Raw genomic sequence first — 26,433 nt, 5'->3', positions numbered from 1 at the left:
GATAAAACCCAAAATCCTTCACTACACCGCTTGGCGTCTCCGCCGTCATGGACAGGGCACTGCTGTCAGGAAGTTCACATGGTTTAAGTCCCCCATTCCCATGCCCCTGTGGAACAACCTTACTTCTCTACACCAACCCAGTGCTTGTCCTCTCAATGCCCACCCTCCCTCCCAAGCCTCCACTGGGGACCACTGAGCTTCTCCCTGCCCCAGGTGTGCCACTGGGAGCCCCCAGTCTCTCCACTGCCTTGCACTGGATGGACTGGCCTTACTGGACCTGGGTCCCTAACAGGGGAAATTCCTCAGCCCTGCTTTCACCCTGCATAGCTCATTGCTGGGGCTGGGCACTGCTCACCTCTACTAGTTTTACCTGGTGCAGCCTCAGCCCTGGGCTGCTTCTCCTCCCTGTCTGTGGCCTGCTCATTCCCGGGCTGGCCACCTCCTTCCGGCGCTGTGGGAGCAGCACTGCCCGGCCCCACAGCGGACGATTCCTCCAGGCTGGAGAGGCCAGGCTTGTCCTTGGCAGGCACACGGCATGGGGTGCTGTTGGTGCTGATGACGGCGGACACCCGAAGGGGCACAGAAACGGCGAAGGGCTCCGAGATATTCAGGACTTTCCGCTGGTGCCGGGGGGAAGCTTCCAGAGGGAAGAGGCTGCTGGGGAAGCCTGATTTGGAGGCTGTCTCGGAGGTGTAGAACATGCGACACGTCTTTGGGGAGGTCTGCTCACTTTCAGTGTCCTCCATGGCCCGGAACACCTTCAACTGCTCGGGGAGCGGCCTCGCCTGGGGGGCCCTGGGGCCAGCTTTATCCCCGCTGAGCTCTGAGCCGCCCTCGGCCCCTGCTGGGGACCCCTCACGGTCCCACTCACTCTCCTTGCTGAGGTCACCCGAGCTGCTTGTGCCTCCTGTCCGCGTTTTCATCACTGGGATGAAAAACCCTCCAGCAGCGACTGTGCGTTTGAACCGGCCTTTCTCATCCTCCCCTGGGGAGAGGAGACAAATGGAGAATGGGCAAAGGGAGCAGTGACAGCGGGAAGCCTTCCTCCATACACCCAGGAGACAGGGCGGGCCCTATTGGACAGCCCCAGCCCTTCAGAGTCTCTGATACGGGGGCAGGGGACAGGACCTACATCCCTCAGGCTCCTCCGCCAGGGACTCTACCCAGAGATGGCAGCTCTCACAGGTAGCTGGAGCTAGACAGGATCCTCTCCACTGGAAACTGTGCAGGATCCTTATTGGCTCCGTGTATCCCCGTGTGCCCTTGCCAATCAGCCGTGCCTGGGCCTTGCTGGCTGGTTGCAGGCACCAGGCAATGCCTCATCCTCTTCCCAGGCAGCCTTCCCACAAATAGGGACCTCGTGCCCATTGGAATAATGCAGAGCTGAATGAAGCCCATTGTACTGGTAACAGATATCCGCACAAACACATATATACGTGCCCAGATGCATATGCCAACATACAAGCACACAGACAGAGGGACAGCAGTGCATATACACAGGTATGGTAACGCATGGACATGTGTAAACATCTGGTGGAAGCACATGAGAACATGCAACACAGAGAGAAAAGTAAACACAGACATAGGTATGTGAGCATGCATAGAAACAAAAACACCTGCCCACACATATGCACACACTCGTTAGAGCTAAGAGTTCACAGGCCCATCCCGCAGCTCGGCAGCCCTAAGTACAGGCTGTCAGGGTCTCACCTTCTACAGGCAGGGAGCACAGAGAGTCCATGCTTTTAGCTGGTCGAATAGTTGCTTTTTCTGTGAAAAAATAAGTTTAGAAACCTACGTCAGATCCTGGGACCTGTCAGTTTACAACCAGCTGGAGAGCACAGCATAATTAAAGCCAATGCAATGATCGGAGGGTGGGTTAATGCAGTGAAAAGGCATTTAGTGTCCATTATTAACAAGAAACAGCCTGATCTCCCTCAGTGCACTGTTTAGCATAGATCTGGGCCCAGAAAGAACCCCAGGCTCCAACACCCCTACATTTTGGGGGAGGCCAGGCCTGGAAATGAGCACTGTAGCTCAGGTCCATGACTAGTTTGGGATGGTAGCGTGATGAAAGGATTCCTTATCAGAGATGTAGGATGGTCTTGTGGTTAAAAAAGAGGCTGTCACAGGCTTCCTGTGTGACCTCACACTGCATATGCAAATCACACGGGTGGGTGTGATTGCAGGTGCGCAAGTACACTATCAGAGATGGGCCGGAGCCACAAAGCTTGGATCAGGATCTGAACTCTCCCAAAGTTAAAGGGGATTTGGCTCCAGGATTTTCATCCAACCTCACCTCTAATTATTATACAGTACCAACCATACAAGTGATATTGCAATGTTGCCAACTCTAGTGAGTTTATTGATATTTTTGTGGTATTAAGGTTTTTTCCATAAAGTCCCAGCTCCTGGATTCATGAGATTATGTGAGACTCAATCTCATCTTTTTTTAAAAAAAAGAAGAAAAAGTAAGTTTCTAGCCCTCATGATTGCAGAGAAAAACTTGAACACATGAACCCTAAAAGCTCCAACACCAGAGAACTAATTAAAAGAACCCCAAATGTACTTTTTTAGGGCTGTCAAGCGATTAAAAAAAATTAATCACGATTAATCACACAATAAAAAAAATTAATCACGATTAATTGTGCTGTTAATATTAGAATACCATTTATTTAAATAGTTTTGGATGTTTTCTACATTTTCAATTACAACACAGAATACAAATTTTACAGTGCTCACTTTATATTTATTTTTATTACAAATATATGCACTGTAAAAACCAAAAGAAATAGTATTTTTCAGTTCACCTAACATAAGTACTGTAGCGCATCATCAGCATGAAAGCATGTCTTCTGGAATGGTGGCCAAAGCATGAAAGGGAATACAAATGTTTAGCATATCTGGCATGTAAATACCTTGCAACACCAGCTACAAAAGTGCCATGTGAACGCCTGTTCTCACTTTCAGGTGACGTAAATAAGAAGCAGGCAGCATTATCTCCCATAAATGTAAACAAAACTTGTTTGTCTTAGCGATTGGCTGAACAAGAAGTAAGACTGAGTGGACTTGTAGGCTCTAAAGTTTTACATTGTTTTGTTTTTGAATGCAGTTACGGTAAGAAAAAAAAATCTACATTTGTAAGTTACACTTTCACAATAAAGAAACTGCACTACAGTACTTGTATGAGATATGTTTGAAAAATACTATTTCTTTTGTTTATCATTTTTATAGTGCGAATATTTGTAATAAAAATAATAATATGAAGTGAGCACTGTACACTTTGTATTCTGTGTTATAATAGAAATCAATATATTTGAAAATGTAGAAAAATATCCAAAAATCTGTAATAAATTTCAATTGGTATTCTATTGCTTAACAGTGCGATTAATCACAATTAATTTTTTTGAATTAATCGCGTGAGTTAACTGTGATTAATCAACAACCCTAATTTTTTTAAATCTCCTTATTTTTAAACCAAACTCATTGTTGGGGGCAGGGGGTGGGGTCTGACTCATGATTTTTGAACCTTGAGGCTTGGCAATACTGGATATGCTCCTAGGAAGCAGAGCAATTGTTAGATTTCAATGCAGGAGAATCTAGAGTTTGGGATGCTGGCCATTAAGAAAAACATCTTTTTGCCTGTAAACTCTGCAAATGTGATCTTATTTATCCAAACACCACGAGACAATAAACATGGGAACTCATGATGACAGTTTATATGAAGACACTTTGGTTCTTTAATGCCCTGGAGGCATAGACCTGTCTCTGACTCAGTACCACATAGAGTGTGTTAACCTGGCCATGCACCATTTCCTATGAGGCATAATACTTCCAGGAGCGCAGCTCCCCTTAAACCCACTCTGGGTTAGCCAGGCTAATACAACATGTAAGGCCCAAATCCTCTATGGCATTTAGGCTCCTAAGCCTAAAAAGCTTTGCAGAACTGGGACTTAGTGCTTCCTAAGCCCAGGGTAGGGTGCTGGGCAATGAAGCATATTCACCCCAACACCACAATGGATGTTCTGGGTTGGCAGTCCCTGGTTCTGACTGCCTCTCACTGCCATACTCAAGTGAAAGGCCCACGATGGAAGGAGTTAACTATGTGACTCCTCCTGCCTCCCAACTTTAGAAGCCTAATCTGACTTTCATCCCAGATCTGAATTCTTGCAGCACTAACATCAACAGGATATCTCTTGTACCATTGCCATACCAGAGAGGGGTGATTAGGGGAAGCTGGCTGAGAGAGGAAATTAACTGACAAGCTGGTTCTTACCAGAAAGTTTCTGCCCTCTCACAAACACACTCCCATTTCGACTCAATTTTGATTTTGAATCTGATCCAGACCGGCCCAGGTTAAATATTGACTTCCATTTCTTGGATTTGGTGGACAATTTTCTCCTGGAAGAGAAAATGCACAGGAGATTAGTGCCAAGTACCTGGGGCTGAACACTAGTCCTGGTGTGCCACAGAAACCTGTCTTCCCCCCATCCTCCTCAGCCTCTGCTCTTCTTTTAGTCTGTCTCTCTCTCTCGCTCTCTCTCTTTAATTCTGGGGTTTGCAAGGCAAACATTATAATAACCTTAAGGCAGAGGTTTTTAAAGAGTCCCAGGGGTTTAGGCCCACAAATCCCAGAGACTTTCAATGGGAGTTGGGCGCTAACTCCCTTGGGCCCTGTAGCAGGGTGCTGGTGCAAAGGCACCTAATTAGCCTCTGCTCAGCCAGCCCCAATCAGGAGAAATGGACTGGGGCTGGGGAAAAGCTGGTGCCTGGCCTCTGGAACTGGCTGCACCTGGGGGCCTGCTAGTAGGCGAGCTATAAAGGCTGGCTGGCTGGCAGCCAGTGCAAAGGGGGAATGGCCAGGGAAGGGACAGTCTCCAGCCTGAAGGGAGACTCCCTGTAAAAGAGGAGATAGGAAGACCTGTGTGTTTTGTAAATAGTATTGCTGGTGGTGGGAACTATATGTAAATAAAAGCCAGGGGTGCTGCAGCAAGAAAAGCCTCACAGTGCTTTATTGAGGGAGCACAGAGCTCAGCAAGGGGGGCGGCCCAGGAAAGGACCCGGTTACAGGCCCCTTTGAAAAGCTCTGTGTAAAACTGCAGGAGAAGCACCACATCTCATGCATATTCTCCTTTGTATACTGTATTGTGTGAATTTTTGTCTTCACCTCCCTGCCTCACTCCCTCTGTTCATCTAGCATGAGACTGGTCTTCTCCCTTCCCACACTCTTGCCTCTCTTGGTGCAAGAACCTTTTCTGCAGCTCCTGCTTTTGGACACAGTCTCCCTGCATCTCTGCCTTGCCCTCAACAACCCTTCCTATCAGTCTGGTACAGAGAAGAGGATGTTAGCAGTACAGAGTCCCCGCTCATTGTGTTACAGAGGGACCAGGGGTTTAGAGTAGGCCCGTTCTCCTGAAAGTGTGAGGAAAAGGACACTCTGGGGGTGGGGGGGAGGTGAGGTATCCTATTCGGGGAGTGGGCTGCCTCTGTACCTCTTCCCTTTGGTGTGTAGTCCTTTGCTGTTACTATATGAAGTCTGTAGATACATCACTGCTAAGGTTCCTTATGGGTCACTAGTAAGTCTCCAGCTGTACAGGCTATTATCTCTGAGCCAGGGCAATTCAGTGCCCATATTTTACTTAGATTAGATTAGATTAGAATTCGATAGATATTACTATGTATCTATCTATCTAGATATACACCTACCTGACAAGTGCAGCAAGGTGATCTGATTTCACGCTCCTCTTCTCGGAACATGTGCCCTCTTGTCAATAGTTTTTCAGCTATACCTACACTACTGACAGTGCTGGTGCACAGGGTACATGTAGATACACACTGCAGTGAAAGGCAGGCTGTGTCCACACTGTGGTATGTAGCTACACACATCAGCGAAAGGTTCTGGCAGGGAAGAGGCAATGGGGAAAGGCTCCAGCAGCTCCACGCTCTCTTCCCCCTTCAGAGCCTTTCCCTTTCTTACCATCTCCACTGCTATTTATACCCATGCTTAGCGGGGCGTGCAGGGTATGGACTCTACACACTGCCATGAGGAGTGTGCAGTGCAGATGTACTCTAGTGATACAGCAGGAGTGATATTTGCCCTAGTGGCTCTTCTCTTTGCATGAAGGAACACGGTGAATTATACAACTAAGTTAGGGGTTTTAAATCCTTTTTTCATTTGCAGGCTGCTAAAAATTTTCAAATGGAGCTGTGGAACCCATTGGAAATCTTAGTCCGCAGACCATAGGTTGAAAACTACTGAACTAGCCAGATGGATGCCTCACTCTGCAGTTCAGGACAGCCACCAGCAGGTGGAGCTCTTACAACAAATGATTTCAAGATCTGTTTGACATTCAACCAGGTTGGGCACATTCAGGGAAGCCAAGGCAGCTGCCTTACAGCATGGGCCTGCCTGGTTCTGTGCAGGGCCACCCGGGGGGGGGGGAGGCCAAGTGCAGGGAGACCAGATAACAAGTATGAAAAATCGGGACAGGGAAAGGGGGGATAATAGGAGCCTATATCAGAAAAAGATTCAAATATCAGGACTGTCCCTATCAAATCGGGACATCTGGTCACCCTAGGCAAGTGGGGCAATTTGCCCCAGGCCCCGAAGGGGCCCCCACGAGAATACAGTATTCTATAGTATTGCAACTTTTTTTTTTTTTATGGAAGGGGACCCTGAAATTGCTTTGCCCCAGGCCCCCTGAATCCTCTGGGCGGCCCTGGTTCTGTACTGAGGAATGGTGGACACATGAGAAAACAGAGGCCTAGGGAAGTTGTAGGATCACATTTTCAATGCTTGCAAGGAGAGTCTGATCTCTTCTCCTTGGAGATGGGAGTCGAGTAACCCTGATGGTGATGGTAAGTTCATCAGTGGGTGGAGAAGGGGATCACAATGTGGGGAGTGGGGGTACAGCAGGAGCGGAAGCATTCTCTCTGTCTTTCACATAACATTGTAAATGGCTAAAGTGGGACACAGCCGGTCACTGCCAATCCCTATGAAGCCATCCCAGCTGCAGGCACTGTTACCAGAGCGTCACTTGCTGAGAGTGCGCCACACTCAGCCCCTGCCTTCCCGCCCACCCCTCTCAGAAGCAGCATCATTCCCCATCCCTGTGCTCCCTTGCAGCCACTGAGCATGCCCAAGGGGGCTGAGCATGCCCTGGAGCAGCTGACAGCACTGCCCTCCCTAGCTTTGCCCCAGCCAATGGTATGTACAGCTGCGGGCGCCACTGAATGCGGGAAATGTTCTACTTCGGTCAGGACAGGAGGTTTGGGGGGAATCAAAGGGGGACAGTCCCACCAAACCCATGACCGTGGGGAGGTATGCTTTCATCGGTTAGTATTTCAGCTTTCTCTGGGCACCTACTTGCTGTCGGGTAGGTCGACGACAGTGTGGAAGAAGGATCCAGTGACTGAGACAATTTCAGGCAAGCTGTTCTCTCTCCTCTCTTTCCGGGCAGGATGGGAGGCTGACAGACTCCGTGCCTGAGCTTCTTCCAGGCTCACCAGTTTCATAGGCAGGGAGGCAGAGGGCAGGGTCAGACTCTTCACAATGGGCATATTCTCTAAAAGGGAAAAAAAGAAGATTCCAACTCTGAATGGGGGACCTAAGAAGGGTTCTCATGTGTTTCCTCCACAGGATCACCTCTTGCAGGGGGAAAAGCACTTGCACAGAGATGCACTTGTCCAATGTGTCCTCTGTCTCAACAATCTTCTTCATCAGACTGCAGGGCCTCCCAGCAAGGCTCTGCTCATTAGCCACGCTCTGTATTGCACTGTACTGGCTGCTGCTGAAGCCTGAGTATGAAAGATGTGTGTCCCTCCAAAACACCTGGATCCCAATTCCCCTGAACTTTGGGGAAGTTCAGATCCAGATCCCAACTTTGTGGCTGGCCCTTGTCTCTACTCTGTAATATTTCTCCCTGTTTGTTTAGGGGGGTTGTTTTGAACAGTGACATTACCGGTACTTTTTCCTTCGTAATTAATTTTAGTTCTGACAAAAGGACAACCCTGGAGAGTGAAGGCCTCTGTTTGTGTGGACAATAGCAAGACTAGCTTCCCACACACTGCCTCACCAATGGGCCTACCTCCTCTCAGAGTGGGAGGGGAGCTCAGCCCCTACAGTCTAGTCAATTCTTGGCCTATCTGCTGAACAAGGGAACCAATGAGTGCCAGTGCTGGTGGGTTCTGTGATATGGGAACTTCCCCACTAAGAGCTGGACTGAGACTGTCCCTTTATTCCTCACAGGACTCCACACAGCTGTTAGCAGGCAACAATGTTCAGTCACTACCAAAACGGGCCAGATTTGAGCTGGTGACCTGGAGATCAAAGGCTCTGCAACACATCACCAACCCTTTATGTTGGCGAGTCACTACTCCCATCATGATATTTGTGCCAGTTTGAAATAATCCTAGGGCAGAATTCTTCACTCTGCAGCCTCCAACCTCTGCCATGGGAGAACAGAAGGCCATAGGCATTGCATTAGCACTGGAAGAACAGGGGTGTCTGCAGGTCAGGGCTGGAGCTCTGAGCAGGTGGTTTCCAGCAGAGGACTTTAAGGGGGCATTGCAGGTCAGGGTTGATGGACAGTGACAGAGCTAGGTATGGGGAAGTTCCATAGCCACTGCCCACACTGTCTTTAGGCGGCATGGTAAGTCCCTCACTTCCTTAAGTGCTAAAAATTCCCTAAAGTTCAAATAAAAGGTGAAAAGAATTACAGACTTATAGGGGTGCACATCTTTGAGGTTACATGAGGCTAATCAGGACCAAGAGCCCCCATTAAAAGCACTTTCTCTACAAGCCTGTCTCTGAGTAACAAGAACAGTATTTCCCAACTCTGCTGAAGTCCAGGACAAATTCTGTTTATGAAATAATGCCCCTGGTATAAAGCAGCAAATCCTTAGACATATGCTCTGAATGCCATGCAAAGCACACGCTGTCGTTTTGGGCATGTTTTTGATGGCAGGAAGGGCTAGGATAAGACATGACGAGCAAAGGGAGGAGAAGGCTGTCGGCAGAGATGGGGATAAGGGTGTGCAGAGCTATGATTGGAGAAGGCCTGACATTGCAAGGAGAAGATTTTAGGCTGGGCTCAGGCTGTTGGTGGGAAGGTTTAGGGTTCTAGGCATTGGTGAGAAAGGCTAAGTGGGGTGGCTGTGGGAAAGGTTAGGATGGGTTGGGATATCAAGGGTAGATCTGTGAGGGTTGATGGGAAAGGTTTGTGTTGGGATTGGGAGTACTGTCATGCTGGTGAGAAGAGCATTGATGAAAAGTGTCATGATTAGTCAGGTTAGGCATTGGTGGGAAGGCTTAGGGTGGGTTTCCGTTTTGGTAGGGACAATCGGGGATGTTGAGGAGAAGGATTTGGGGGTTGGTGAGAAGTGTTAGGGTCAATGAGGGGTTGGGGTACTGGTGAGAAGGTCTGGGAGTGTCTATGAGAAAGGACGGGGTTGAAATTGGAGTGTTGGTGGGAGGAGATGGGACTCGGGTTAGAGCGGCCGGCAGGTAGCATATGTGGCAGGGGAGGTAGTTACCATCATGCTCCATGGAGCTGGTTGTTATGTTGTTGCTGAAGATCTGATCCACGTGATTCAAGATAAACTCAATCACCAACTGCTGGACTCGCACCTCCAGGAAAGCTGCATCCCCATTGCAGCCGACAGCCTCGATCTCCTTCGACCTGTACCACAGGGGGAGTGGCCATAAATACAATAAAACCCCTGCATCCTAAGATACAGTATGTGAGGGACAGAATTGCTTTGACCTTCCCCAGTGGGTCATGGATGGAACCTTTCCCTGATACAGCAAGAATGTCCTGGAATAGGAATTTTTTATGCACTGTTGCTCTGAGTCTCGTTCTTTTCACTCTTCCAGTCCTTTACGCTTTCTTAACTTTCCATTCTTTCTTTATTCTTTCCCCATGTCCTCTCCCATCTCTCCTTTTTTCTTCTGTGTTGCTTTCTCCATTTCCTCTCTCCCCTTTTTATTTTCACTAGTTTTATTCATCAGAAATTTTCTTTTTCCTATTTCCACCATTCTATTTTTCCGTTCTCACCTTCTCTCTGTTCTCTTTCTCTATCCCTTTTAGAGCCTAAACCAGAACACTGGGCCCAGCCCCCCCTCAGACTCTGGATCCAGCTCCAAACTTTGTAGTTTGAGCTTATCTCTGTAAGGTGGATTTGAAGCCAAACCACCAGAACTGAACCCAGTCAAATCTGAGGGAAGAGCAGATTTGAATTCCATGTCTTAGGTTCTTCTTTTTCCTGCTATTTTTTTATGACTGTCTTTATGCCCCTGTCCCTTCCTTCACTCCACCCAGCACTCCTGCATTCTCACTCTCTCAGCAGAAAAACCTTCCTTATCTTGACATGCCAAAGTGTTACTGAAGAAATTATCTCTAGGCAATGGATCCTTTGTAAAGTTAATGAGTGGTTTGTTAGATAAGGGCTTGGGGCATTGCCAACTGGATAACCATGTAAAGAGACTGCAGTTGCATTGCCTGCCTCTTTCTTGTCCTCCCTGGGACTTGCATTACAAAGGAAACAGACTTCAGGTCATTTGACAAGAAGGACAGAAGCTGGAATGGAAATGTATGAGTAGTAAACGTCCACTTTGCAATGTTCAATAGTTTCAACATTTGATCCAATCGCAGTACTGGCTCTCAGCAGAGATTTTCAGGCAGGGTAAATTATGAAAAAACGCTTGGTGATCTTGTGATACCAGCAAATGTCCACTAGCAACTATCTTAAGATCATCAAACTCATTTCACTTGTGACCAAAATGGATTTGGATTCAAGTTGTCTATAACATGTACCACCATCTCCCCTTCCCTAGTCACTCATTGCTCTATCCTATCAACCTTCACCACCCATATTTTGAAAACAGTTGCTTCAATCCCATAGTGATGAGCAAACGCCTCATTTTTAAATGGACACTGTCAAAAAGAATATAGTTTTTAGAAATCCATAGATTTCCTTCCCTGGATATTATTAGTAAAACCTCAGGTTATTCAATTTGGGAGAATTTTTTTAATCATATTTACTTTGCACTATTATTTATGCTGTTTATTTCTTTGCATTTTTCTCAGCGGGATCAGTCTGTGATTGACTGATCAGTCTCTGTTTACTGTCTGGTCAGTTTCACTCTCAGATGCTCCAGCAGTAGCTCAGCAGTGCTGCCCTAAGAGTGAAGTGAAAAGAGGTCCTTACTGTACCTGAGGAGATTAGGTGCCCACACTAGGGCCAGGTTCCTGGTGTGCATGTTGGTCATGTTGCTGAAGGAGGCCAGGTGAGTCAGATGCTTGATCAGGTATTCCAAAGTCCTGCAAGCATTAGGTTTGGATAAAGAAAACATCTTCACCTCCTGCACATGTGATCAAGTCTCCCATTAGTTGCTAGCCCCCATGAGTACAGCAGTCTGCCATATAAGATCTGCTAACAGAATTCTCCTTTAGCCCAAGAGGTAGATAGGCCTGTGTTTTGGTGCTGATGGTACTGGTTTCAGTCTCCCCCAGTGACTGTGGTGTCTGTATATATGAGACTGGCAAAATGGGCACCATGGCTCAAAGCCAGAGCAGTGATTTGTTATGTCAAAGTTTTTGAGCAGTGGCGCAGAACACTGTGGATGTTATTGTGGATGGCTTCATGTGGTACAACCCAAATGAATTTGAGGAGGATGGACAGTAGGAAGCAGGAAGAAGAGGGCTACTGATGCATATGGCAGCTATGGAAGCTCAGATCACATTGTATGCTTAAATGCATGGGCTTAATTGCCTTCTCCCACTTGGACAGGACTGCGCAACTGGCCAAGTACGGTATGACAGCTGGGAGGGAGACTCGAGTTGACAGAAGCTGGAGAGGGCTGGTTGCTCTTTCAGACACTTAAGCAATGATCTGTTTAATTTTATTTAGAGGACAGGTGAATTGTTCTTGAATTTGGTGGCAATGAATGAACTCAGCTCCTCCCCGAAGCAGAAGCCGTTTCAGAGAATCCTTCCCACAGCTAAGAGCCACCGCATGGATCCCCACAGTTTCAACGGCTGAGTTCTTACCTGTAATGTGATGGTGGAAGTTCCTGGATGACATTTTGAATACGGGCCAATTGCTCCTCCTCCGGGCAGCGAGATATTGCCTCCTGTGGAGAGAGAGGAAACAGTCCGTTGAAGTGACGGATTTAGAGGGAGTGAGAGAGTGACAGAGAGAGACACGTACAGAGGCCTGGCAGGTGTCAGAGGGGAGCATTGTCTCATTACATTACAGACCTATGAGTAGGAAGTCCTGCCACTGACTTTCTGTCAGACCTTAAGCAAGTCACTTCACCTCCTTGTAAGGATAACCATACTTACCCATCTCGCTGTGGGGCATAGAGCCTTAGTCTCCTTCAGTTCACGGCTGAAAGTCTGGGCCTTAATTCATTAAACACTTTGAGATCTTCAGCTGTGAGATGTATTTCCTTTTTCTTCTTTTTGACTCTTTCCTTCCCCCTCCCCCTTCCTCCCACTCATTTTTGAAAATTGACTTCCCACACACACATACGATGACTGGGAGAAAAATGGAAAGAAACAAAAAAAGAAAAAATATTGAGAGGGGGTGGAGGAAAAGAGGGAAAAGAAATGAAAGGACAAGAGAAGGAAATGATAAATAACAAATGAAAAATATTGAAACTTTTTCCAAAAAAATTTGAAAACAAATAAAAAATGGGTCCTTTTTAAACCCTGTGAAATGAAAACAGCTTGGGGCTCATGGGGTGAAAGGCAAAGTAATTTATAAATAAAAACAATCATTATTATCTACTGTATGTAGATATAGCAGCTCCTGTGATGATGAGGTATTTTAGAGTAGCTACAATGAAATGCCTAGAAATACAATTGCATAGACAGAGTAACAAAAGTCTACATTAGCGATTCGAGTGGAGTAGCGTAGATAAAACTGAGCCTATGCACCTCCCCACCACCACTAGCCCAGCAGTTCTCTGCAGAGTAGGAGCTGAGACGGCTATAAGAACCTATTGTCTCAGTTCCTGGGAGTTCTTCTCTGCATTGTTAGTCTTCTGTCAGCTTCCCTTTCAACATTGCAATGGGAGAGGACAAGCCACTAGGAACTTTAAACAATGTGAGGCTATCTAGGATCCATCTGCCCACACTTCTACTTCTGGGGATTGAAGTGAGTTCAAAGAAAGATACTGTGACCGTGCCTGCCAATTGGAGTTTTGCCTACATAAGGATGTCAGCAAAGCTAGAACTGAGATAAAGAAAACAATCCATTCCTAACCATCAGTTGCTTAAATATTAATCTGAAATCGCCAACCACAGCCACAGAAACACCTTCCTGTGTTTTCACTGTCACTACTACATTCCCATTATTTATTCTGCTGTCACTATTCTCGTCACTATTCTTTTCACTATAAGCCATCCTTTATGCAAAACGACATGTAAATTGCAATCATCAATTTTGCTACCAGAGATGGGCATGAACTGCATGCCAGGATCCAAGCAGCCCCCACTTTCAGAACCCAGATTTGAATTCTGTGGCTTGAACCTATTTCTGATCTTTGTTGTCAGCCCACAACCACAGGTGCATAGTAGACACCACCACCATCACAGTTACCACACCAGGCAGCAGAATCATCAACAAAACCTTTGATGTCATCAGTCAATAACTTCACCATTGTTACCAATGATCTCACCAATAAGAGCATAACCAGGATCACCAACACCAGTCCTTTAACATCACTGACATGGTACACGTGTGCTGACAAACTTAAATATCATTAATCAGGCATCCATCAAGGAGAGGATTTTGCATCAATAATGAATATATAGAGAGAGATCAGGTGTTCATATTCCACCAGCCTGCCTCCAACGTCAAAACATCTGATGGAGAGAGAGACAGACACCTTATTTGGATTAAATAAGATCTGACCTTAATCTTCATTCAAAGCAGGAACTGAGCCTTTTCTGAGGGTCAAAGAAATTAGTGGGGTGGAAGTTAACCAGTATTTCTTTTATTTTTTTTTATCTCCACAAGCCTCAGCTCCAGAGATAGTCCCAGCTAAAAAGACAGCTCTGATACCTCTGAACTTGGGAAATCCACATCTGAGCTTTGTGCCTGACCCCATCTCTCCTATGGGCTGAACTGAAAACGCAGAGCTAAAAACTCCTGAATTGGGGGAAGTTCTGCTCCAGATCTAAATCTTACAACTCAGACCCATCTCAGCTGATTATTTTTTGTTTCAATCCACCAGTGGAAGTACTGACCTATAAAAAAGACCTGTTTCCACCATTTCAGAGACAAGAAGCACAATAAATCCAACGCTTCTCGTGTGAGATTTCCAGGCCATTGGTTCTGACCAAAAATGGATCAGGAGAAGCATCCAAACATTTGGATGCAAATCTGAAACATCAGATATCAGCTAGGTTGCATGGCTGTAAATCAGTGCAGATTTTGGCTCATACGTTTCATTTCTAGATTCTAGGAAAGGAAGCTGAAACAGACAGCAAGCAAATGCTGATTCGTGTGATGTCATGACTGACTCAGACCCAACAGCCATACTTCTCAGCCAACTGAGCTAGAAACCCATGGCATGGCTTACAAAACCAGGGGGGGATCATCTTCAACATGTGGAATTATAGATTCAGAACAGCAAGAAGCAGAGGATACAGAATCCCAAGAAAAACCAACTGCTTTTATTTAATGTATTTTTTTCAAATTTAGCATTAATTACTGATTGTTTCACCTTATGAATGGGAAGAAAAAATTGGAAGGAGACAGGGTGTTTCAGATGCACAGTCAAGGACACACATGATCTATTACCCTTCTACTCCAATGACCACACTGGGTGTGCTCAGCTGGTAGCCTCTGGCTAGCAAGTGGAGTAAAACTGAGGAAGGAAGAAGGTGTGTGGCCTTCTGTTATTGAATTGGTTTGATGAAGCAATCAGTCCCTTTACACTAGCATTAGAATGAGTCTGCCAGTGCCAGAGTCACCAACTCAATCAGAACTAGATTATGAGCTGGTGAAGGACCAGAGCAGGAGGGAGTGTCATACTGCAAAGATAAATATGCAGCAATGCCATGGCAGGGTCATCATATATATAAACTTGATACGGTTGAAGCCGAAAGGCTAATCCCTCTCTGGTCATTAAGAATTTCCCTATCCTGAGACACTAATGTCTGAATCACTGTGGTGACTCAAAGCTGTGCCTATCCTTCCTCGGACACAGTGCTGAGTGAGGCAGACAGTGTACGATTAGCAGGCATCCCTGCCTCCCACCCGCACACTGCTGTCTAGACACTGGGGCACCCATCCTACATTCAACCAGACTCCCCTTCTGGTGGTTTTCGCCAGACTCTGGGGAATAGTTTCTTTTTCTTAGCTTCTGTTAGTATTTCTAGCCAAATCAGTTACCCACTGTAAGTAGCAATGCCTATAGTTAAGGCTGCCCAACAATTCCCATTATAAGAACTAGAGCTCTATGAATAATGGATTTTTCCGTGTGCTTGCAATTCTGACTTTTTTTTTTTTTTTAATTGTTTCGGGTCAACCTGAAGCCAACATTTTTCAAAATGTTCAGCGGATCAAACTGTTGAAAAAAAATTGTTTCAGGTCAAACAAAATATTTCATTTGACCTGAAACAAAATGTTTCATTTTGATTTTGAGTGTTTTTTCACATTTTAATTTTTAAAAAATTAATGTGAAGGAAATTTCCAAACAAAAAGTCATTTAGTGCTGAAAAAATGAAACATTTCCTTTAAAAAAATGTCATAATGAAACATTTTCACGTTGGATTTTTTAAAATTATTTTACCCAAATAATTTGGCAAAACCAACACAAATTCACAAAATGTTCCAATGTCACCCAATCTTGCATTTTTTGCCAAAAAAAGGTTTTGGCTGAACAATTTCACACAGCTGTAATAAGAACCTGTTTTCAGTTGCTTTTGACTTTGCCAAATCTTAATCATCCCAGTCCTCCATCCCCTCTACTCCTTATCCCAGTCCCCTCCCTCACTACCCCCCAGACCCGGCTCCTCACCTCTTTGCATTCCCATCAGCCTTTTCCTCCTTCTTGTCCTTCTGCATGGGCCCAGCAGTGAAAACACAAGAGAGACCATCTTCCTGCTCTCAGTTCCTATGTTGGGCATGATAGTTGTCCCTGGGCAGCCAGGAGCAGTAATTGCAGGGAAAATCCTGTTCAGCCCCTGCAGCCCTTAGTTGGAGCATGCTAAATACAGATGGAACCTTTGGAGAATTTAGCTGCCAAACTCTAACAAGTCTCTAGTGAGCAAGTGCAAACTGAGATTGTTCAGAAACTTAAAACTTGGCCAACTTGCGCATATTTTCAAGGGGAAAACAAAAGGCTATTCTGTTCTATATAAATTCATATACCATGCTCATCACCATAGTATCTAACATTCCTGACACCAGGGTGATCCCTCTGCCAATTTTCTAGTCCCTGCTTCAGATCTAAAGGGGGACACCAGAGCTTCTCAATGAAACAGTTGTAAGAATTTTTGAACATGGGCTATATGATGTATTTTTCCCTAATATCATTCTGAGAAATGGCTGAACTGTTTTAGCTGAAACTTTCCAAAAACATTCAATATGAGAGACAGACAGACAGTATGGAAAATTTCAGCCAAAATGGTTAAAGATTGGCAAAGTTATAACCAAATGAATGCAGGGGTTTATAGTGGAAAGCATCAGGTAACCTTAACTACAGGTGTTCCTATCTGCACTGCCAATAATAAAATATTATCTGTCATCAAATTGTCCAGCCCTTTAGAAGTCCAGCTATGGTCCCCAGCACAGACTTAAGGAGGCTCAGCAGCAAGGGTTATGGTCTATTTTTCTGCCCCCAGCAGTCTGCTCCCAGACTCCTACTTGTATCCACACATAAACTATATTCACTTTGCAAAATGGAGTTATTACTTTAAATAAGGTTACAGATTTCTGCTTGAACAGTTTCCACTTTCACCTGCTCTTTGTATCCAGGACATGCTCATTATGTACTGATTTTCCATTGCCCTCTACCTTGTGTCACAATTTACCTCAATGCAAACGGAGTTAAAAACACTAGCACATCAGCAAGTAGTAGTATTTTACACCCACTGTGCACTCACTGTAAACAGGTGTAAATGACTGCACAGTGCATCAGACAATCAGGCCCTGTGTATTCACATGTTATAAAAATTACAAGCGAAGGACAGCAATGGAGGAAAGAATCAGAATTAGGGAGGGAGGGAGGGAGGAAGGAAGGAAAGGTTCAATGAGACAAAGAGAAAAAGGGAAAGAAAAGTGAGTAAGAGAAAGAATGAGAAAAAACAGAATGAGAGAGGGAGATATGGAAGAGAAGGAGACAGTGTAACACAAGGATAGAGGGACGGAAATAGCGAAGAGAAAGAATGAGGGAAACAAGGAAGGGACAGAGAGAAACAAAGTGAGAGAGAGACAGCAACAGACAAAATGAAAAGACAGAACAAGTGTGCCTGAGCACTGATGGATGATCCCCCTACACACACACACACACGGTCATCAGAGTGAGACTAAAACACAAACAACTACCTTTACCAAAACACATGTGCATGCCGGGCTGTGAACAAGAATAAAAGGCTCACCGTAAATTTCTTGTAGAGCTCATAAGTGAGGAGGGGGTTTGGCAGCTCCCTGAAGTACAGCTTGCAGAGTGACCCCACACAGTGAATGTCCTGAAGGTAAACTTCCCTTGTCAGGTCTGGACATTGATCAGAGCCAAACTCCTGCCTGAAACAACACAGACAGAGACATAACAGCCTGGAAGAACAGGAGCTGGAAACAGTCCATGCCTAGTTGTCTGTCAGAGACAGAGGGAAAAGAGAAATATGTTATAGAATGGAAAGCAGAGATCTGCTTCTTTTACCTGCAACCTGGCCCAGATCCTCTCCTGAAGCTCAGACTCCAGGTTCATTCATCTCTGGTTTCCCTCACACAGCTCCACTGATGGGTCCTAAAACTGACATACAGCGACTACCCTCTCCTGAGGTTGGATACTCCTGGGCTGCCCTTAAGGTACTCTGTTAATGGATCCAGAGGGGGGTGCTTTTGGGGGAACAACAGTTAGTCTCCGTAAAATAGTGTGTTTGGTCTTTACCGGTGTTAGGAACTAAGGTTGTCTCTAAACCTGGTCTCCTCTGTACCAGGGTTGGGACATGCTGCCCTCATTACACCACCGAGAAACCACATTCAACAAGTCTATGCCTCGACTAGCCCCACACAATGGTACTGAGCAATGCCACTGAACCCCGACTTTGCAGTCAGACCCCTGCCCTTACCTCAGCTTCTGTATGTTGGATGTCACTCCAGAGAGCCGGTAGATTCCATCCACAATGCCGTGGGTCTCAATGAACTCGGCACAGCTCCTCAGCACGTAAGGGACTAATAAAGGAAAGGAAGATGAGGTCAGCAGTGACTAGGCAGAGAGAAGATCTTTCATGAGGGTCCTCAAGAAGACAATCCCATTAAACGGTGGCAGAGCCTCTCTGCAGTGAGCAGGAAAGGATATTGTAATGGGTGAGATCAAGAATAGCAAAATAAAATCCTTTAAGTGGCCACAAATTGATTTTCAGAGCTAGACAGCAGGTCACACGACAGTTCTGCAGCAGCCATAGTCATCATCTGCTCTGACAATAACGGCCTGTAATCACAAAGGCTGCTCTAGCCATACCTAACCATGGGTATGGCTACACTTACAAATCTGCAGCGCTGGTAGTTGCAGCGCTGGTCGTCCAGCTGTGCAGGGCCAGCGCTGGTGTGTGGCCACACTCTCAGCTACCAGCGCTGCAGTGTGGCCACATTCGCAGCATTTGCAGCGCTGATGGGAGTGATGAATTATGGGCAGCTATCCCAGCATTCAAGTGGCAGCAACGTGCTTTTCAAAAGAGGGGGGTGTGGGGCAATGTGACAGGGACCGGGGGGGGGGGGGAAGAGAGAGTGGATTTTTGGAACTGACACTGTGCAAAATCAGAAAATTTTCCCACCCCCTTACTGTTAACTGCAAACAGCCTGCATCCAATATACTCTCTTTCCCCCCTCTGCCCCCTCCCCCCGTTTCTCTCAAGCAAAGCAAACACTCAACCCCTGTGAATGAGATAGGCAGGGGGTTATCTCATTTCATTGTTAACAGTAGTTACAGATTGATGACAGCAAACAGGAGCTGTTTGAAGCAGCTCCAGGTGCACGGAGCCTGGCCAAGTTGACAACAAAACCCAACCCCTTCTTCTTTAACTGCAAAAGCCTGCAGACCATTAGATTGTTCACAGATTGATCACAGCAAACAGGAGCTGTGTTTGTTTACATAAGCAGCTCTGGTAGAGCAGCTCCGGTAGCAACGGAGCTCCGGAGGTTCACAACAAAACAAAGAGAGGCTGCATAACAAAACAAAGGGAGTAATTTAGTTAAAAGCATTCTGGGATACATCCTTATACCCTGGAGGCCAATAACAGCGCTGGTGTGTGGCCACACTTGATGACCAGCACTGCAGCACCAGCGCTGCAATCCTTATTCCCCATGCTGAGTGAGGTGTACGGCCAGCGCTGCAGCCAGGGAGTTGCAGCGCTGGAAGTGCCCTGCAGGTGTGGCCACTTACTAATTGCAGCGCTGGAAAGCCTCCACCAGCGCTGCAACTCGCCAGTGTAGCCATACCCCAAATCATCCCAGCCAGGGCTTTGTTAAGCCTGACCTTAAAAACCTCTAAGGAAGGAGATTCCACCACCTCCCTAGGTAACCCATTCCAGTGCTTCACCACACTCCTAGTGAAAAAGTTTTTCCTAATATCCAACCTAAACCTCCCCAAATGCAACTTGAGACCATTACTCCTTGTTCTGTCATCTGGTACCGCTGAGTACAGTGTAGATCCATCCTCTTTGGAACCCCCTTTCAGGTACTTGAAAGCAGTTGTGCCAACTGGTCTGATTAGTTTGGATAAAAATCAGAGAAGCATCTACTCTTGTGTGTGAGACTAGTGCCCAGTGACTAGGGCTTAGAAATACCTAGAGAGATCAGATTAGAAGGAAATATAGGCCAGATCCTCAAATCGACATAGCTCCATGGGCTTCAAAAGAGCTCCATCAATTTATACCAGCTAAGGATTTAGAAAAGAGCTCCAACCACTAAATTCATATCCAGATCTGGATTCAAGTGTGTTTCAGTCTGAGGTTTTGCTTTCTCTCATTACACAAGTATAGGAGCCAGTCATCCTTTTGGTTCAGATACAATCCTCTGCTGTCCCCAGTGCACTCAGCTGGCAGAGTCCTTCCCTATTAAATGCAAATCACTATATTAATGCAGTGTGAAGGCTGCACAGTTATAATCCCAAGACAGTCAGGAAATGCAGACGTTAAGGTTCCTCACCGCAGCATTAACTCGGCCTGTCATAAACAGATAGTTAAGGGTTAATGTATCTTTTACCTGTAAAGAGTTAAGAAGCTCAGTAAACCTGGCTGACACCTGACCAGAGGACCAATAAGGGGACAAGATACTTTCAAATCTTGGTGGAGGGAAGTCTTTTGTTTGTGCTCTTTGTTTGGGGGTTGTTTGCTCTTGGGTCTAAGAGGGACCAGACATCAATCCAGGCTCTCCAAATCTTTCGGAATCAGTCTCTCACGTTTCAAACTTGTAAGTAATAGCCAGGCAAGGTGTGTTAGTCTTATTTTTGTTTTCTCAACTTGTAAATGTTCCTTTTTGCTGAGAGGATTTTACCTCTGTTTGCTGTAACTTTGAATCTAAGGCTAGAGGGGGTTTCCTCTGGGCTATATAAATCTGATTACCCTGTAAAGTATTTTCCATCCTGATTTTACAGAGATAATTCTTACCTTTCTTTCTTTAATTAAAAGCTTTCTTTTTAAGAACCTGATTGATTTTTTTCCTTGTGTTAAGATCCAAGGGGATTGGATCTGGACTCACCAGGAATTGGTGGGGGCAGGGGCGACTCTAGACCCCAGCTTGGGGCGGCATGCCGCGGGGGGCGCTCTGCCGGTCGCCGGGAGGGCGGCAGGCGGCTCCGGTGGACCTCCCGCAGGCATGCCTGCGGAGGGTCTGGTGGAGCCACGGGACCAGCGGACCCTCCGCAGGCACGCCTGCAGGAGGTCCACCGGAGCCGCGGGACCGGCAACCGGCAGAGCGCCCCCTGCGGCATGCCGCCCTGCTTGGGGCGGTGAAATGTCTAGAGCCGCCCTTGGGTGGGGGAAGGGAGGGGGGATGGTTAAATTCTCCTTGTGTTAAGATCCAAGGGGTTGGATCGGTGTTCACCAGGAAATTGGTGAAAAAGCCTCTCAAGGCTGCCCAGGGAGGGGAAGGTTTTGGGGGGACAGAAAGTGATCCAGACACTGAAATTTCTGGATGGTGGCAGTGTTACCAGATCTAAGCTAGTAATTAAGCTTAGAAGTGTCCATGCAGGTCCCCACATCTGTACCCTAAAGTTCAGAGTGGGGGAGGAATCTTGACACGGCCACATTGTGCGTCCCGTACACTCTGTAGGACAAACAGTAATAGATTAAGCTCTACATTTAACCAGAAGAGCAGGCATAGCCATTGCTGCAGTGCCACGAAGCAAGGCTAAAGGCTGAACCTTTCCTGGGTTCTAGTGGTTATAATTTGCAGCAGTAAGGTCATACCAGCTGGGATTTTGATATTTAGGACCCAGATCCAGCAGACCAAGGAGGGTCTGAATGTAGCACAACTGGTGCGGTTCCATTACACAATGCAGAAGGCATGTGCATAGGCGCCGGGTTATATGGGCTCCAGGAGCCCCAGCCCCAGGAATATTCAGGGCTGGGGGCTGTGCTCCACCAATAACTGGAGCTGGGTTTCTCCCCTGGCCCTGCCTGGAGCAGGCACTGGCCCCTGGCTGCCACTACCACCACCCCCAGCCCCGGAGCATCCCCGCCCACCCAGTAGCATAGTGGGGTGGAAGGGGGGAAGCAGCCACTTCCTTTTGAGCACATTTTACAAAATCAGCACCTTTCCAGGCAGCCAGCACTGGGCTCCGGACTTGGAGTCCGGACCGGGTTTTGCATGTGGCTGCCAGCTGGCTCTGGGCTCTGCACCACCCTCCTGCAGGGGGCTGCAGGCAGGTCGGCTGGTTGCCGGGCTCCCCAGGGGTGAGGAGGAGGAGGAGGCGCCCATCCGCTCGCAGCTGCCCAGTTCCCTGAGCCGGCCGGGGTGGGCTCTGCCGGGAGGGGCCGCAGGGCAGCCCCCCCAAGTGCGGCGGGGGACTGAGGAGCAGCAGTCCTGTGCAGAGCAAGGCAGCCATGCGGCAGGCAAGGGGGCTCTGAAGCTCAGCCGGTGCCCGTGGAGAGGGAAGGAAAAGGGGAGGGGGGGGATGTTTTTTTCTCCTGGTCTCTCTTCAGCGGAGGGGGCTGAGGGATCAGCAGGGCCAGGAGGCAAAGGAGCGACTTTGGGTTATTGCCCCCCCCCACTTACCCTCCCTCAGTGTTGCACCTGGGGCTCTGAAACGGTGCTTAGTGCAGCTTGTGAAGGAAGGGGGTGGGGGTAAAGGTGCTTTAAGGTGCCAGTTGTGTCTCCTCATCTCACTGCTGACTAGCTGCAGACCCAGTGCTCAGAACTCAGCAATGTTCTCAGGGACTATGCAGTGCTCTATAGGAGTTTTCAATTACCTGCTAAATGCTTCCGCAACGCCACCTTTTCACTCAGCTACATCCTGAATAGTGGGGACTGGGGGCGGGGCAGGGGGGAGTGTAGCTGATGCCAATTTGAGGTGAATAGTCTCTTGGCCAGATTCTACTGCGTTTATGGTGCTTTGTGCCATGGGCTGGAGCAAAGTGGCTGGTGGATAACCAGGAATCTGGTTAATAATTGTTCTCTAAATTCAGCTTTCTTCTTTCTCTCTCTCTGAATTATCACTAATTCAAAATAGTAGCGTGCAAGCTGACTGGATAATGATAATAGCATAATCTCTTGTTATAGCACTGTAAACCCTACTACCTGATTAGTAATTGGATATGTTGGCTGGCACCTTTTTTTACATGTTCGCTCCCCCTGATGTTAGAACCTGGCTACACCACTGGGGAGGGGAGCTTCCTAGACCTGAGCAGCTGGGGCTTGGGTGAATTTTGTGATACTCTGCCCCTCCCCAGCCACCACCCTGCAGTCCCCACTCCTGCACCACGCTGGGCAAGGGGCAGCCCCATCCCCAGCGAGGCTATGGTGAGGGGTGGCAGCAGGGGAGGCCACACGTGATGGCAACTCCCCCAGCCCGGTACCCACCATAGGGGAGGCGAGCGGGCTTTCTGGACCTGAGAGGGACCCTAGGAGCATGTGCAGTGACTGGGGGGGAGAGGAGGGGTCCCTCCCCTGGAGCTTGCTGCTGCCAGGGAGGGTGGAGGGGAGTCCTCTCTGGCCCTAGCCCTGGGGCAGCCTGTCTGCACCCCAAGTTCCTTATCCCCAGCCCTGCCCCAGAGTCCTCACCTGACGGGAAAAACACGCTACTTAAATTTGGTGGTCAATTTAGAGTATCATAGAATATCAGGGTTTGAAGGGACCTCAGGAGGTATCTAGTCCAACCTCCTGCTCAAGCAAGACCAATTCCCAACTAAATCATCCCAGCCAGGGCTTTGTCAAGCCGGGCCTTAAAAACCTCTAAGGAAGGAGATTCTACCACCTCCCTAGGTAACCCATTCCAGTGCTTCACCACCCTCTTAGTGAAAAAGTTTTTCTTACTATCCAACCTAAACATCCCCCACTGCAACTTGAGACCATTACTCTTTGTTCTGTCCTCTGCTACCACTGAGAACAGTCTAGATCCATCCTCTTTGGAACCCTCTTTCAGGTAGTTGAAAGCAGCTATCAAATCCACACTCGTTCTTCTCTTCTGCAGACTAAACAATCCCAGTTCCCTCAGCCTCTCCTCAGAAGTCATGTGCTCCAGCCCCCTAATCATTTTTGTTGCCCTCCACTGGACTCTCCAATTTTTCCACATCCTTCTTTGCAATGTGGGGCCCAAAACTGGACATAGTACTCTAGATGAGGCCTCACCAATGTTGAATAGAGGAGAATGATCATGTCTCTCGATCTGCTGGCAGTGCCCCTACTTATACAGCCCAAAATGCTGTTAGCCTTCTTGACAAAGGCCACAGGAGGGAGTGTCAGTGCCTGTGCAGACTTCCGGGAAGCGCATGGTGTGGAAGGGGATGCTGGGATGCTCTGGAACCACTCCTTCAAAGCCAGTCAGGACTCTGGGGGAGCCTCCTCTCTGAGCATACTGTCTCCAGGGCAAGAAGCTTACACCTTCCTGGGTCTGACCTCAGAGCATTCAGCATGCTCTTCCACACTGTGTGCTTTCCGCAGTGAGTCCGCCCAGGCGGGGTCCTGGGGCAGCCAGAGATCCCTGCACCCCAACTCCGCAGTCAGATGTGACTCACAGCCAGACTGTAAAACAGAAGGTTTATTAGATGACAGGATCACAGTCTAGAACAGAGCTTGTGGGTACAGAAAACAGGACCCCTCAGTCAGGTCCATCTTGGGGGGTGGGGAGCCCAGACCCAGGTTCTGGGCCTCTCCCCATTTCTCCAGCCAGCTCCAAACTGACACTCCCTCCTCTGGCCTCTGTGTCTCGATTCCAGACAAGGAGGCCACCTGATCTTTGTCCCCAACACCTTCAGTTGGCACCTTGCAGAGGAAGCTGAGGCACCCACACAGTATTCAGAGAAAATATTAAGAACATTCCCACTTCATCACAACAGGTGCAACAAAATATAATACTGTATATTGAAGCAGGCAAGTGCTGCTTCTGACTTTCCACTTTTAATTGACCCTCGTAATCTTGTGGCACTGACGCGTTGTAGCTTCATTTTATATCGGCTTACAGGGCGGGAGCGGGGTGGGGGGGAGGCACCATTTTGGGCCCAACCAAAAATTATACAAACTTGCCGCCTATGGGCATGTGGGAGCCTTCCCAGGGGGCTGTACCTCTTATGTGCCATGCGGCACAGCACCACTGGGGCCACAACATGGAGCAGTGCATTGGGGATGGACGGGAAGGGGTTATTGGATCCATTTCCTACACCAACCCACCAGTGCCATTTTTTCTTGTCCTGGCCATTAAGGGAAAGGTTTTTGTTTTTTTCCTGGAGGGTTTTGCTACTTAATGTAGCATGACACTTACATATCCTCTCATGTCCACTCTCTCCCAGCAATAGGATCCTGCTCAGGTCAGGCAGAGAGAATGTGTGGAGAGGTCATAAGAGGAGTGGACATCTTTGCACTCCACTAAAAGTCTTAGCAGATGCCATGAGGTCAGTCAGAAGTGATTGTTCAACCTTTTATAATATTTTCATGCCTGTCCTTGCAAGCCAAGCCAAGGCACCAGTCCTTAGTGAGATCTCTGCCCATGCCAAGGATCAGTTTCAAACTTCAGCCACTGTCACTGTATTCCCATTCAGAACACAATGGGCCAGATGTATTGGGGACAGCTTTTTGTTTCAGAAAGCGGTGGAGGTAACCAGGGAGACAGATATTTTAGACTTGATTCTGACCAACAGGGAGGAGAATCTGAAGATGGAAGGCAATTTGGATGAAAGTAGCCGTGAAATGATAGATTTCATGATTCTAAGGAAAGAAAGGAGAGACAACAGCATAATAAGGACAATGGACTTCAAACAAGCAGACTGTAACAGACTCAGAGAACTGGTAGGCACAGTCCCATGTGAAGAAAATCTGAGGGAAAAAGGAGTTCAAGGAGAGCTGGCAGTTTCTCAAAGAGCCAATATTAAAGGTGCAACAGCAAACTATCCCAGTGCAGAGGAAAGATAGGAAGAATAGTGAGAAGCCAGCATGGCTCCCTCAGGAGCTCTTTAATGACCTGAAAATCAAAAAGGAATCCTATAAGAAATAGAAACATGAAGAAATTGCTAAGGGTGAGAACAAAACAATAGCTCAAAGATGTAGGGACAACACCAGAAAGGCTAAGGCAAAATGAGTTATACATAACAAGGGACATAAAAGGCAATAATAACTGGTTCTTTAAATAATTTAGGAGCAAGAAAGTATGAAGGAAAGTACAGGTACTCTCCTTAGCGGGGAAGCAGAGCTAATAACTGATAACATCAAGAAGGATGAGGTGTATAATGCCTATTTTACTTCAGTCTTAACTAAAAAGGTTAGTGGTGACCAGATACTCAACATAATTAATATTAACAACCACCAGGAAGGAATGCATCCAAAACAGAAAAAGAACAGGCTAAACAATACTTAGATAATTTAGATGTATTAAAATCACCAGGGCCTGATGAAATACACCCTAGGGTACTGAAGAAACTAGCTGAAACAATCTCACAATCATTAATGATTATCTCTGAGAAATGGAGAACAGGTGAGGTCCCCCAAGACTGGAGAACGGGAAACATAGTACCTGTCTTTAAAAAGAGGAAAAAAAGAATTGGG

At 47.1% G+C, this 26,433-nt stretch overlaps 1 protein-coding gene across 4 annotated transcripts in view; it reads right to left on the bottom strand.

The window, feature by feature from the left end:
- Positions 1 to 26,433, bottom strand: part of ARHGAP31 (Rho GTPase activating protein 31) — a 101,486-nt gene that overhangs the window by 4,932 nt on the left and 70,121 nt on the right. For 3 of the 4 annotated variants that reach the window (XM_045001258.1, XM_045001256.1, XM_045001259.1), the window contains exons 2-10: positions 18,309 to 18,411; positions 17,616 to 17,760; positions 12,051 to 12,133; positions 11,214 to 11,321; positions 9,535 to 9,680; positions 7,367 to 7,565; positions 4,277 to 4,401; positions 1,711 to 1,770; positions 356 to 985 (exon numbers count right to left, since the gene is read on the bottom strand). In XM_045001258.1, the coding sequence (XP_044857193.1) occupies positions 356 to 985; positions 1,711 to 1,770; positions 4,277 to 4,401; positions 7,367 to 7,565; positions 9,535 to 9,680; positions 11,214 to 11,321; positions 12,051 to 12,133; positions 17,616 to 17,760; positions 18,309 to 18,411 (1,599 nt within the window). The remainder of the gene's footprint in view (positions 1 to 355; positions 986 to 1,710; positions 1,771 to 4,276; positions 4,402 to 7,366; positions 7,566 to 9,534; positions 9,681 to 11,213; positions 11,322 to 12,050; positions 12,134 to 17,615; positions 17,761 to 18,308; positions 18,412 to 26,433) is intronic. The other variant, XM_045001257.1, reaches the window with a different exon arrangement.

This window comes from Mauremys mutica, chromosome 1 (assembly GCF_020497125.1).
Source record: "Mauremys mutica isolate MM-2020 ecotype Southern chromosome 1, ASM2049712v1, whole genome shotgun sequence".
Lineage (NCBI taxonomy): Eukaryota > Metazoa > Chordata > Testudines > Geoemydidae > Mauremys > Mauremys mutica.
The sequence above is the reverse complement of the archived record's forward strand: the minus strand, read 5'-3'. Positions and strand labels throughout refer to the sequence as shown.